Source organism: Gymnogyps californianus, chromosome 2 (assembly GCF_018139145.2).
Source record: "Gymnogyps californianus isolate 813 chromosome 2, ASM1813914v2, whole genome shotgun sequence".
NCBI lineage: Eukaryota > Metazoa > Chordata > Aves > Accipitriformes > Cathartidae > Gymnogyps > Gymnogyps californianus.
In genome coordinates this window covers 97,583,673-97,597,097 of record NC_059472.1, presented here as the reverse complement: position 1 = coordinate 97,597,097, position 13,425 = coordinate 97,583,673, and the positions used below count along the sequence as shown (strand labels likewise).

Here is a 13,425-nt window from a genome sequence, read left to right as displayed (position 1 = left end):
AGCATAGGGGAGGAAAAGTGCTGGCAAGAGTACTCAGCCATAATGCATTACTGGAAAACATCAATTTTGTAATTGAGTTCATTTCAGTTTGAAAGGCTTAAGTAAATCCCACTATACAACACAGGACGTACTAAAAAAAAAGATATATAAATTATATCAAGGTCATACACTAATATGAATTTGTCAGAGATGCAAAATACACAACCAGATAAAAGAGCTAATTTCCACTTCCCTGTATGCACACCTCTGAAGAGCATCAAGTTTTTACCTCCAGGCCTCTCAGAAACTTCTTTGCTTCCCATTTCAAAGTTCAAGTTATTAAAACATATGAATCAGTAAGTCCTCAAAAAGAAAACCTGCACCTAACAGTGAAGTTCACTGAGAGCGAGCAGATCAATCTAAACACTTCCAACCACCAAAAAGGAATTTTCGTGCTCTCTCCATCCCCCACAGTTACCTCATGCCAGCTCTGGCGCATAGCAGGCTACTCTCCATACTAGCTGAATTCATTAATCTGGCAAAAAGTACATGTTTCTCTGCTGGTCTAATGAGTTCAGTTGGCTCAGTGCACCAGAACTGGCCCAAGAGAGAGAGCAAGATCAGGCGGCCAGGTCGAGAGGAAAAAGAAACAAAACTTCCCCCTTCTTTTAAGCATCTTGTGTCTGTACTGCCATTAAAGAGACTGTCCCTTTCTCCTCTTGAACTCACCCTTCCCTTGTGCTGCCGCTAGCACATATATGTGGCTGAGTGACAAACTGTATCAGGGCTCTATCAAATAGATCCAGCCAAAAATTCGTCTATAGACTGTGACGGTGAGGACTACCCCTCAGGGGCATCAGGTCGCTGGTCCAGCTCACCATGTGGCTGCACGGGTGCTGATGCAAAAGCAGGAATAGAAATGGAAACATAACATGATTGTCTCTTGCAGCAGCAGACTTAAACTGGCTTAGACTAACTCTGCTTTTGCTATTAAGGGAGTGGTTTCAATTTGGATGTACGACAGCAGAGTTTGATGTTTCATTTAGAAAAAAGACAATAAAACTTATGACTTAATATGAACAATATGTTACAGGAATGCCATTAATTATGTAACATTTGAAAAACAACAACTTTATTTAAGGCAAGTGGACTAGTTCAGATTTATTTCTAAAAATCATGAAGAAGGGATTATGATACCAGATGCCAGTGTATTTCCTTCTTATTCCTTGAAGTGAGCCTTTTTTTCCTTAGTCTAGTTACCTTTAGAAGAAACATCCCGGAGAAATTCAGGTGCTGTTTTACATTTTGGCACTGCTTGCACATCTGTACCCATCATTATCACTTCCATCTGAGCGCAAAACGCCAGCGTATGCTCTGACAGATAAATCAGTGTCTACCCCACTAGGCTAAATCCTTGTGATGCTGAACGGTTTTATCTCAAGTTTTGTCCACACCTTTAGTTGACACAGTGACAACATTACAAAAGAGAGCACGAAGTACAAGGCACCTTTCTTCCTTCCTTGTAGGAAGCGCTACATTAGGCTCTACTTAATCCTTAGCAGTGATCAGGGATGGGTGCTGTAAATTACTGAGCATACGTTCAGTGTTACACTTCGAGACAGAAATCTATCAGCATCAAAACCAAAAAATGTAAGATTAAGGAGACTACTTTCGCTTACAACTTAACAAGCAGTTTTAAAGGAGTTCTTTCTTAATCTAAGAAGGGACTCTAAGTACAGTTAATATTTTTTTATTGAAAGACTGCTGTGCTTATGCAGTGTGCCTGCAGCTAAGTTTCATAGACAGTATGTAGAATTACATTAATTGAAATGCTGCTCAGACTATTTTTCTTTTCCTATAAGGTAACCCTATAGTCTAAACTAATTATTTTTACTTAACAAGTACAACAATAGCTGAAAAACCATGGCATCAAGATAATAAACTCTGACATAACCACATGGACAAGAAGTTTAAAGTTTTCAAAACTAGAATGATCAAGAAATACATTTCCTATAGCACCAGATGGTCTTTACAAGGCCATTATTACAAGTTATCAGATTTAGCAAAGTATGATAACATGCATTTTATATTTAGGATTTAAATACACAGTTTAGGCATAAAATTGTCTTATTTTTAGGTATTCTCTATACAGTAAGACCGAATTCATTACATTATTTCAACATCACCAAACATAACTGATAATAGAAATGGCAAACTCTTCCTCTTCTCTGCTTTTATGGCAAATAAGAAGTTTATGCATACAAAGGCTTTCAATGTATCATACTCCATACTACAAATTTGCTACCTCCTATAATATACTAGACTCCCAGCAAAGAATTAAACATTTTCAGTGCCACTTTGCCTAAAAGCACTCACAAACAAACGTGGTATCCCAGGCTAATCTATGGCACGTAGCTGTGAGGACACATTATGTATGTAAAACATAAGCAAGGGCAGGCCAAATTCTGCAACAACTCCTCAAACAATGGCTAAATGCCATTCAAGGGCAACTCACAGCTTGCTGATGTCCATCCCCCTAGCGCAGACAAGGCTTTATAGATAACTTGAAGCATATTTCACAAAATTAAGTACTTACTGCTACAGAATTTCATTCTTGACACTTTGGAGTGGCACTCCAAAGTAAACCACAATCTTCAAACAAGATGACTGGAATTAAATTTCTAAATGAAATGCAGTGTTAGCAAAAGATAGCAAAGTACTCTCATGCTCCCTCTGAAATATCTTTTCTATCCATGCTGATCTACAAACTGAGCTGACAATACAATATGCTAGTGGTTTTGAAAAATGTAATACATCAATCCTGTTGCACATTCAATATGTTACCTTATTCACAGTCCTGAACACCTAAGTTAAAATGAAGTAACCAAAGAATCACCTTTATTCTCTGTGATAATCTGGTATTTTAGCAACACTTAAAGCCTTCCTACTTTTTAAATATCATACATAGACACTGTCTGGCATATAAAAGTTAAACCTCACAATTCATCTAAACCAGCAGAACCTGCAATTACTTTAAATAGGACACATTTAACCCTGCTGCATACACTTCCTGATTAGATTTAAAAATGTAAGAATTGGTGCCTAGCAGAAACTAAGACACTGACCCTCGGGCACAGCTGCTTTAGCTGCAGTGGTGGAGGCTACTGTTATATTCTTTGACATTTTACAGTAATATTCTGAAATTGTAAAGCCAAGGTAGGCTCACCTCTGCTGCAGGGCAGTAATCTTCAGTCATAAGGGGCAGCAGTGTCTTTCTGGCCATATTTTTTCATCACAGCTCAACTGACAGAACCAAGAGCATCTCAAAAACATATAACCAATATCTCCAAACACTGTTCTCTTACCAGTAACACGAAAAATTGCCATTGCACATAGAGATTATTTTTTTAGTGATTGAAGGTAATGGCATCTACAAATCTGTATATATTCTACAACTCTGTAAGTTTAATAACAAATACTAAAGGCTGACATTAGAACAGGTGCACCGTTATAGCTAAATTTAACATGCATCTAGTTGCACCACAGTAATTCCCTAATACAGCTACATTTAAACCAGTTTAAACCTTGTTTACGTCTGCTTAGCTCAGGATGATTTAAACTACAAATGCACCTATATTACCAGCTTGTGCATACTGGTATAGTTTTTCCTCGCCAATTTAGTATTTTGTTATTGTAAATATTTCACTGCCTCAGTAGACCTGTAATCCACTCTCAAAGAAAACGCCACATGAACAGTTTAACTCTTTGCATGGTTTACTTTAGTCTTGTAGGTCACTGGACCTTGAGCTCCAATAGGGCAAGGAGTCGTGAGACTCACCTGCTTCAAAGGAGTTTGATTCAAAATACAACCGTAACTAAAAGCAAAGTCGGCCACCTCTCCAGGACACTCTCACACAACTCCTTCCAAGAGCAGAGCTATGGAGACAATAATAAACAACCTCAGCAAGGAGAAAGAAAATTTTCTACTGGCACAAGTATTCGCAAAGCTAGCATGTGTGCTAAAACTGTAGCTGTAGGACTTCAGTGCATGTTGGTGTCCGTGTGCTAGCATACACATTTTTTCCCAGTGAAGGTGAATGTAAAGATGAACTTATGCTTACTTTAAAAAACATGGTGGTCACAACCAAGCCAAACACACACAAAGGCACTGTAATTAAACACAATGTGCAATTACAAGATGAGTTATAGAAACTCAAACGAAACTCCCCCCTTGGAAATATTAGTACTGCTGCCCTAATATGAAAGCTTTAGTGCTGTCGCATTTCCTAGACAAAGGGGAGAAAAAACATTTAAAGTCTTTTCTTGTCAAAAGAAGGGGAATGTATTTCTAAACTCTCCAACAAAAACAAAGAAAAGCAAATCTCATAGTTAAGAGATCTTTTAATTAATAAGTATTTTTATACAGTAATCTAGAATACCACAATGACAAATACTGTATCAGCAAGTTGCAAAACTACTTATGCTTCAGGCAAAGTCAAACAAGTTAGTTCATACTTGCCTTCACTCAATTTTAAGATGGTCCAACTGACTTGGCTTAAAGGGGTTTAGAGAGTACTTATGCTGTCCCTTCCACCAACAAGGTTGGGGGGTTAACAATCTCCCACCAGAGGTGGTGACAAATAGCTGCGAATAACACTACCTTCAAGTGGCTCAACTGTTAGCAAAATTAACATCTCTTTGGCTTAAAAGGTGCATTTAAATTGTACCTTCAATTAGACAGTTGTAACAGGTAGATAAGACCTGTAGCATTTAGGCATAAGGGCAAAGCAAGTCAAGACTTTTAAGCAGCACTATAAATAAAAACATAACACAACAAAACAAAGCAAAGCAAAGCAAAGCAAAACAAAAAATGTAGTGGCAAGAAGGGAATATACCTGGCATAAGAGATCTGTACAAGGGAAAACAAGAAATATGTCCAAATGTAGGGCAGTTGTTCATGAAACTGCATAGATAAGTAATTTAATACCCTAATAGGTAATAAAAAGTTCTGCCTAATGGCTAGAATTCTTCATTAGAAAAATATTGTGGGCACTTAATATTCTTCAGCATTGAGGACTTATACTGTATGTTACAAAAAGCACAGAGGAGTTTTCATTATATTGTCTTAGTAGTACATACCAAGAAACGTATACTGAGGAACCTCTCCTCCCCCTTCTCTCATGACTGTATAAATACCACTATTCAACATACCATAGATGTATAAAAGCTACACAATACATACTGTTGATTACACAGAACATTAAAAAGCAAAAAACCCAGAGTTTTTGCAATTTAACAGCAGAAAAATGGAAAAGCATATCACATGACCTACCACTAAAAAACCAGAAGACATTTAAAAAAAAAGGTCTGGAAAACAGCAACCCTAGAGAAAAGCCTCTTAGCTATTCTCTTCTTGAGGACAACCTTGCAATTTACTCTAGATAAAATGCAACAGTGACATGGAGGCATTATTTCTTCCCTCAAAAAGCAGCACAGCCCTGAAGACAGAATTAGAGGATGGACCAACAAAAGGATTACCAACATAGAGGAACATTGACATTTATGCTGAAACCACATGTCTGTGCATGCTCTGTGGTCCAACAGCAGCACTGACAGAACCACACACACACAGAGGCTGCATGGCACCCCAGAGGTCACCTCCTCCAACCTCCTGCTCAGAGAATAGCCAAGAACAGCAGGTCGCCCACGGCTGCGTCCACCTGGGTTTTGAGCACCTCCAGGGATGGAGACCAATCTGGAGACCTGGAGTTCTTCCAACATGTTGGCTATCCTCACAGTTAAAAGCTTTTTCCTAATATGAAATCAGAATTTCCATTTTTGCAACTTGAGTCCATTGTCTCTTTTCCTATTGCTATGAACCTCCTAGAAGAGGCTTGCTACGCCTTCCCTATACTCTCACTAGCTATTTGCTCTTCTTAAGCTGAACACACCCAGCTCTCTCAGCCATGTGCCTCGGCCCCCCAGTCATTTTGGTGGCCCTCAACTAGACTCACTCCAGTATGTCAACATCTTTTTTTGTACTGGAGGGGCCAAAATTGGACACAACACTCCAGAGGCAGTCCTAGAAGTGCTGAAGAGAGGGCAAAAAACACCTCCCTCAACATCCTTCCCACATTCTTACTAATACCGCCCAGTATGCAGTTGGCCTTCTTCACCTCAAGGGCATGCTGCTGACTCAGGTTCAACTTGCTGTCCAGCAGCTAGGTGGGGTTGTTTTGTCCCAGACGAAGGACTTAGCATTTGCCTTTATCAAACCTCATGAGGTTCCTGGCAGCCCATTTCTGTCTAGATCCCTCAACGGCAGCCCTATCCTTCATCGTACCATAGGGCTGATGTTCCCCCAGGTTTGGTATCATCTGGGAACCTGTTGAGGATGCAAGCCATTCCTTCATCCCAGGTTGTTAATAAAGACATAGAACAATATCAGCCCCAATATTAGCCCCTGAGAGAATCTATTAGCAATCGGCTGCCACTGGAACTTTGTCCTGCTGATCACAACCCTTTGAGGCCAACGGTCCCACTAATTTTCCAATCACTTTACAGTCCACCTGACAAGTCCGTATTTCACCAGTTGGACTACAGGGATAACGTAAGAGACCATGCTGAGGGCCTTGCTAAAGTCCAGGTAAACAACATCCACCGCTCGCCCCATGTCCACTGAGCCAGTCATCCCACTGTGTTATGAATTTGTTACACGATACTATGGTAGCCCACATCTGCACGGATCTGAAATAGCTCTGCTCAAACTTTTTCAGGCAAGCAAAAGAGATTTTGAACTCTGTCCTCTCGCAGTCCTTAGAATCAGCAGCAGCTCAGTTCCTCCACAGCAGGGGAGCAAGAACCGGTTCTAATTACTGACTGGAGGAATAAATAACTCAGAGGAAGTGATGTGCTGCCAGCAACCAAAGGCAATCTGCAGTGTCCCAGCTAACACAGTCAATTATTTCATCTGCTTTTTTCTTCTCCTAAGATACCACTCACTAATACTGTTTTTCTCTAAGGCTGTCATGACAACACTTTGAAAGACAAAACCCAAAATATTAATAAAATGCTATAGCAATCATCGTCTACAATTTGTTGTACCACTGACAGTACTGTTAGCCTAAATGAGAGAAAACTGTCAATATCTCAGTTTAAAAAGTTCTTCCCAACTAGGACACATTTTTGTTTACGGTAGCAGTAGAAAGCCAAGTACCACATTTAAACATCTGTTTTGCTAATACAATTTGATATTGCTGGGACAGAGACAAAACCTCTGATGCTAACCACTAGCTCATTCTTTTAAAACAAATCTTTAAATACACATTAAACATTTCTTCAAATCTATTCATTTTAGCTCAATGTGCTAGCCTACTACTAAACCAAAACAAGCAGAGAGATGCATACAAATATAAATACAACCACCTAGGCATGCTTCAAGGCGCAATCCTATTGATAGGAGTTAAACCAATACAATTATACTTGTGTAGGTCCCTATAGACATTCTTAATAAAGACTTTTTTAATTAATATTTTCCTGCTTCAGGTTTATGAAACATTACCTAGTTTACATTACTCAATACGATACTCTAGGAACTCTTTAGCATGAGAGTTTCAAAATTTCCTCCCAAAATAAACCTGGTGGTTTATAAGACTCCTTCTGCCCACTGCCTGCAGTCACTACCCACCAAGAAAATCCCATGCATACATCAAACAACAGTTTACAATTGGCCTACCTTCAAGACAGTAGCGGGTGATATTGTAATGATTTAGGCATTGCTGCACATAGTTCCCGATCCTGTAGCTATTCTCTCTGGGAAGAATCTTACACGATGTCTCAAGTGACTTTGTGAAACTCACCAATCCAGACGGGCTTTCATGACCAGGACCAGTGAATGTGCCTTTCAGTGGCCTCCCGGTCCCTTCTTTCAGCTAATATCCTAACTACATCAGCACAAGACAAACTACAAACATGCAGAAACTTATGCCGGCTTCATAAAGGAAAACATCTTTGGACTGCTTTCTTGTATATCAGTGTAGCACAGCTACATTATATATATGCATTGGCATGTACACATGTAAGAAAAACCAAAAATGTATCGCTCCCCAGCAGAATTTTCAATCTACAAATATTATCTCTAATATCAAACAGCTCTAAGCTGAAGCTTAACATAAATATACAGGTTTATGGCAAGGTTATAAAGACTTTTCAGATAATTGTTTTTCTCATGCTTATATCTACTTGTATGAGTTTAAAAGTCCAGGAGAGTCAAAGTTCTCTGACACTTTCATTTGAATGGTTAATTATCAAATAAAAAAATAACCAAAAAAGTTATTTTAGTCTCTTCTTCTATAAGCCATATTTAGAATCTTTGAAATCTGTATGTTATCTGGATGAGAATGGCACTATTCCAGGCTAAACCAGTGCGCACACACGCACATAAAAGCGCAAAACTAAACATAAAATTAACAATAGGAACATACAGATACTATACTAGAAGCTGTTTAATAAGTCAATAATGTAAACACTCATCCCATTAACACATCCACACTAGTAATTCCAATCATCAGTCCACCTAAATGACTAGGACAAACCAGCATTTAGGCGCACTGGGGCCACATCCGGAAGATGAAACCCAGATGTTGGACACCACAGCTCCCTCGCTTGCATGTGCTTAGCTCTCAAAGAAGCCATAATTTTAACCCAAGTGCCTAAGCTCCTTACACAGTACATGCTGGATATTTCGGTGTGACATGGCTGAGTAAACATGCTAAGCACGGCGTAATCTAAAGTCAACGCATTCAGCGTGGAGCTGTCAACATTTAGCCACTAGGAAAGCACAGTCAATGGGGAGGGACGCCTCAATTCTACTCCTAGAACGCCCAACACAGAGATACAAAAAGGCTCTTTTCTTTCTGAGATGCAATTCCCACCCCGCAAACCTTCACGGTGGGTGAATCTATACCATCTTTACTTAGCAGTACTGCTACTTTTTGTTTGTTGGTTTGTTTCATAATATAGCTGCTGACAGTGCACTTTTAATAAGGCAGGATGGTAGCTCAGAAGGGAAAAAAAATACTATGGTTTAGTTCTTTCACTAGTGGGGGAATCTGTACCCATAACTTCCATCTTCCAGGAGAATGTGCAAGCTGCAAGTCAGAGTCTTCTCTTCCAGGCAGTGTCTGTTCACCTCTCCTATTTGAGGCTGGTTTAAAAAAAGACTCTAGATTTAAAAAAAAATACACACACAAACATAATGAAGCATGACTCTAAAGTTTAATGATCAGGCACTGGGGTAGAAAAGGGCAGGAAATATTAGGCTTTGCATGTTTGCTCCAAGGAACATCGAACACAAAACAAATAACTTCCGAAATCAAGGATCAGAGCCTGCATGTCTCCAGTCTTGGAGGGCAACATCTTCTTATACATCCTCTGTCTGGCTCAGTGAATCAAGCATTCTTTTTCTGGATAGTAACACAGCTTCAGCCAGGAGAACTGAAGACAACACACAGCTTAGCGACTGGGATATTCGCCCAGAAAGTGGAAGATGTAGGTTGATCCCTCCAGGCAAAAAAGGAAATCTGAAGCAGGGTCTACCACATTCTGAACAAATGCTTTAGCTAACAGTCATTAAAAAGCAGCAGCACCTCCTCTTCCAACTGTCAGAAGACTGACTCTGCAGCACATGTTGGGCATGATCAGAGAATTCTCACCTGGCTGAACTCCCCAGGAGACTATGGCAAAATAACAACATCCAGAAAGCAGACCATAAGCCAGGCATCATGCTAATCATCTCTCATACAAGTTGAAAAAAAAAAATCAGATATCCTGGGAACTTTAAAGCTATTAGCTATACTGCGTACAGTGCTTAGGCACCTTCGGAGCTTGATAAGAGACTGAGGGTTTTCAGGACCGCAGTTTTGACCGCAAGCACCTAGAACAGTTCTATTAAAGTATTTCTATGAACCTACTTACTGCTAAGTTAGGGGAGAGGGGGATCAGAATCAGAGGTATAACCTCATGTCAAGATTGCACTGAGCACTTTCATGTCTTCCTAAACTCATTACTGACAGACAGTCAACACTGAACCACAGAATACTTCTACAGAGTGAACATTATATTGAAAATAGGAACACTTGTCAATTAATTCCAATTTAAGTTAGCTATCTACCCAGAGCTCATCTTTTTTATGTAATGCAATTTAGCAAGCTGCATAGGGTTAAAAAGCTATCCATTATAACAAATGCATATGTCTGACATCTATCAGTTTGCCTATTTACTTAATCATTACAATTTCTTCCCCAATATATTACTGTTAATTTGATCTACGTATTCGATTTGCAGCATCCATTCTCTGGGCAGAATCCCACAGATATCCCCAAGCACAGTTTGCTTTGGCACATTGTTTAAATAAACCTACTGGAAAACGCAGAGAGATAACAGACAATAGAAGAGTCAGAAAACCATCTATGTCAATTATTTTAAACTCATGTGTAAGGTTTATCAGTTATCTACATAGTATCAACACACGCAAGATATGGCAATTTCAACATTATTCTATCGTTCACATAAGAGCTTTCAACATTTGCTCTGTAAATGCAGTGATCCTTTGTATGAAGCGTCACCATGCTAGCTTTACAAGGACAACACTGCTGATCAGTATGCTATATAAAAGACTAAGTACAGTACTTCCCAAATAATAAAAACTGATTGAGTAACAACTCGTGCATAACACTGCCTCAATTTTGCATATAATATTCAATCCCCTAGATTATGTTACCGATTTAATAATGTAAAGGTTTTGGCTGAACAGTCAACTTCAGGTTCATAAATACACGTGGAAGGCATCTCCAGAGCACTGTCTCTGGGCATCTTGAAATTTCTTGGCAAACAGCAATTGGGAGGGATCTCTGCTTCTCCCCGCTCCAGCCACTCTAAATGGCGTGGGATTTTTGTGTCGCAATTTACAAACTGTTTTTTGTTATCCGTCTACTCTGTCCTACAATACAAAGGAGAACAAATGCCTTATGAATTACATTTCACTTGCACTGCATCAGCACATTTAGGCACAGGCAAGAGACTGAAGAAACTACCAGATGCAGACCTGCTGCTGCACGCAGCATCCTACAAAAAACCAAAGATGCCAAACTGCACAGCACCCTCACAAACTCATTTGCAATTTGAAACTTGTGAAGAAAAGCAAAAATTAAAAGCGATACACTTAAATCTGAAGAGTAACTACAGTTGGTAACCCAGCATCAATTTAACCAGGGGGGCTCACTCTGAGACGGGTGCATGCAGACAGCAAGCACAGTTTATTCTTTCTGGTGCTCGCCCCGCGGTCGTTAAGGCATCGGACAGCCCGGAGACAAAACGACCACCCCGCGGAGGGGGAGCCAGCCCACCCCAGCCGCGGGGCCGCGAGGTGCACAGCGGGGCAAGGAGCACCTACCCCTTCCCAGCCGAGCGGGGGCATCTCCCCCGGCCCGGCGGGAGACAAAAGGGAGGCGAGGATCCCCCCGAGGGCCGGGGCTGCCGGCGGAGCGGGAGTGGGGCGAGCGCCCGGAAATCCCACAATCCCCACGGCCCCGGCGGGAAACCCTTCCCCCCCCGCCCCCCCGGGAAACCCCGGCCCAAAGCCTCGCACGTGGGGGGGGGGGGGGAAGGAAAGAGGCGGCTCCGCAGCGCCGGTCCGCCTCCCGCCGCTGAGGGGGCGCCGGGGGAGAGGAGGGGACACAGGGCAAGGGCCCTCCCGCCCGCTCGGGGTGACCCGCAGCCGCCCGCCGCCGCCGCGCCTCACCTGCTTGCTCCTCGCATAGGGAGGCTTCGCGGCGCCCAGGTGGTACCGCCGGGTCCGGATCTTGCCGCCGCCGACCCCGCCGCCGCCGCCCGAGGCCATGATGGGATCCGGCCCCTCTGCTGCCCCCTTCCCCCCCACCGCTGCTCCGGCCCCGCCGCGCGCGCGCCGGGCCCGGCCCCCGCCGCCGGCCGCCTCGTGCGGCCGCGCTCCTCCGCTGCGGCCCGGCCGCGCTCCCCGCGCTGCACTGTCACCGTCTCCACAGGGGTGCGCCCGGCCTGCCCCGGCTCGGCCTCGCCGCCGCTCCCGTCCGCCACGCGCCGCGCGGCCTGGCGCGGGGGCTCCGCGGCCTGCCCCTCCCCGCCGCGCCACCCCCCGCGCGCTCGCTCGTGCTCTCTCACGGGCGCGCGCGGGCGCACGCGCTCCCCCTCACGTCCCTCTGCGCTCACGCGCACGCCCTTCGCCCGCTCCTCGCTCGCGCTCTCCGGCGCCGGCCGGCCCCGCGCTGCCCGCCCGCCCGCTCGCTCGCTCGCGGCCGAGCCGCTGCACCCCTCCCCCCCTCCGGCCGACCAACCACACAGCGCCCGCCCGGGCGGCCGCGCGTCACTAAGCCGCGCGGGCTGCGTCACAAGAGCGGGACCGCCCGGCAGACCTCGCGCGCCTGGGCACCGCCCGCCCGAGGGAAGCGGGAGGGGCCGGGCCGCAACGCGGCTGTGTCCCCGTCTCCCCGCGGGCAGGGCAGGGCAGGGCAGGGCAGGGCCGGGCCGGGCCGGCTGCGCGGGAAAAGCCCTCGCTGGGCTGCCGGGACGCGCAAAGGGAAGTGGGAAAAAAAGTCCACCCCCGGGCCGCAAACGAGCGCGGCTCAGGGCGCGCTCAAAGGCTGGGAGCGGAGGTTTGTGACGGGGTTAGGGCGCGCCGGCGGCCGGAGGGTCGCGCCGGGGTGAGCCCCGGAGGCGGCGGCGCTGGCGCCTCCTCCGCCTTCTCCCCTCTTGCCGCGGCGCTCCGCCGGTCTTGGCGGTGTATATCGCCCCGGGGGACGGGGCGGGGGGGGGGGGGCGGCTCCCTTGTCCCTGCCGGGGAGCCGGCGAAGGGCAGCGTGGGGAACGCGGCAGGAAAGCTTGAAAACGGCACGGGGAGGTCGGCGGCGTTCCCTCGGGATGCCGCTACCCGTCGGCTTTGCCTGAGCAATAGAAATGACAAGCTGCGGGTTTGTCCTCGCTCGTTTTTGGCAGATTGGAAGCAGGTGGGGAAAAAAGCCTCATCACAGCTTTTTCTTCCTCAAAACAAGAGGAAGAGCGCATTTCTATCACAGATTTTTAAAAATGTAAAAATCTTTTGATTTTTTTTTTCCTACTAAAAGTTGAGAAAAATCTATGGCTCTACATCTTATTTAGAGCGTTGATCTGCCCTGGGAATGATGGAGCAGAGCAGAAAATCACAACCACCTTCCCCATGTAGAAGTCAGTAAAAATGTTCACCCTAAAAAAACCAGAACATACTAAAAAATTACTGACACAGAATGAGACACAAGTACTTAACAGTGAAAGATAGAGCTGTGATGTATCCACACCCCTTCCACCAAAAAAAAAAGCATTTCTCACAGCACACGTCTGCAGAAAGGACGTATCAAACTCAGGGGTTTGGGGGAA

The 13,425-nt window shown here is 44.3% G+C and overlaps 1 protein-coding gene across 1 annotated transcript in view; it reads right to left on the bottom strand.

Moving 5' to 3' along the window:
• NUP153 (nucleoporin 153) overlaps nucleotides 1-11,878 on the bottom strand; it is a 46,741-nt gene extending 34,863 nt beyond the window's left edge. Inside the window, exon 1 of the mRNA XM_050892735.1 lies at nucleotides 11,780-11,878. Coding sequence (XP_050748692.1) covers nucleotides 11,780-11,878 — 99 coding nt within the window. The remainder of the gene's footprint in view (nucleotides 1-11,779) is intronic.
• Nucleotides 11,879-13,425: the final 1,547 nt, after the last annotated feature.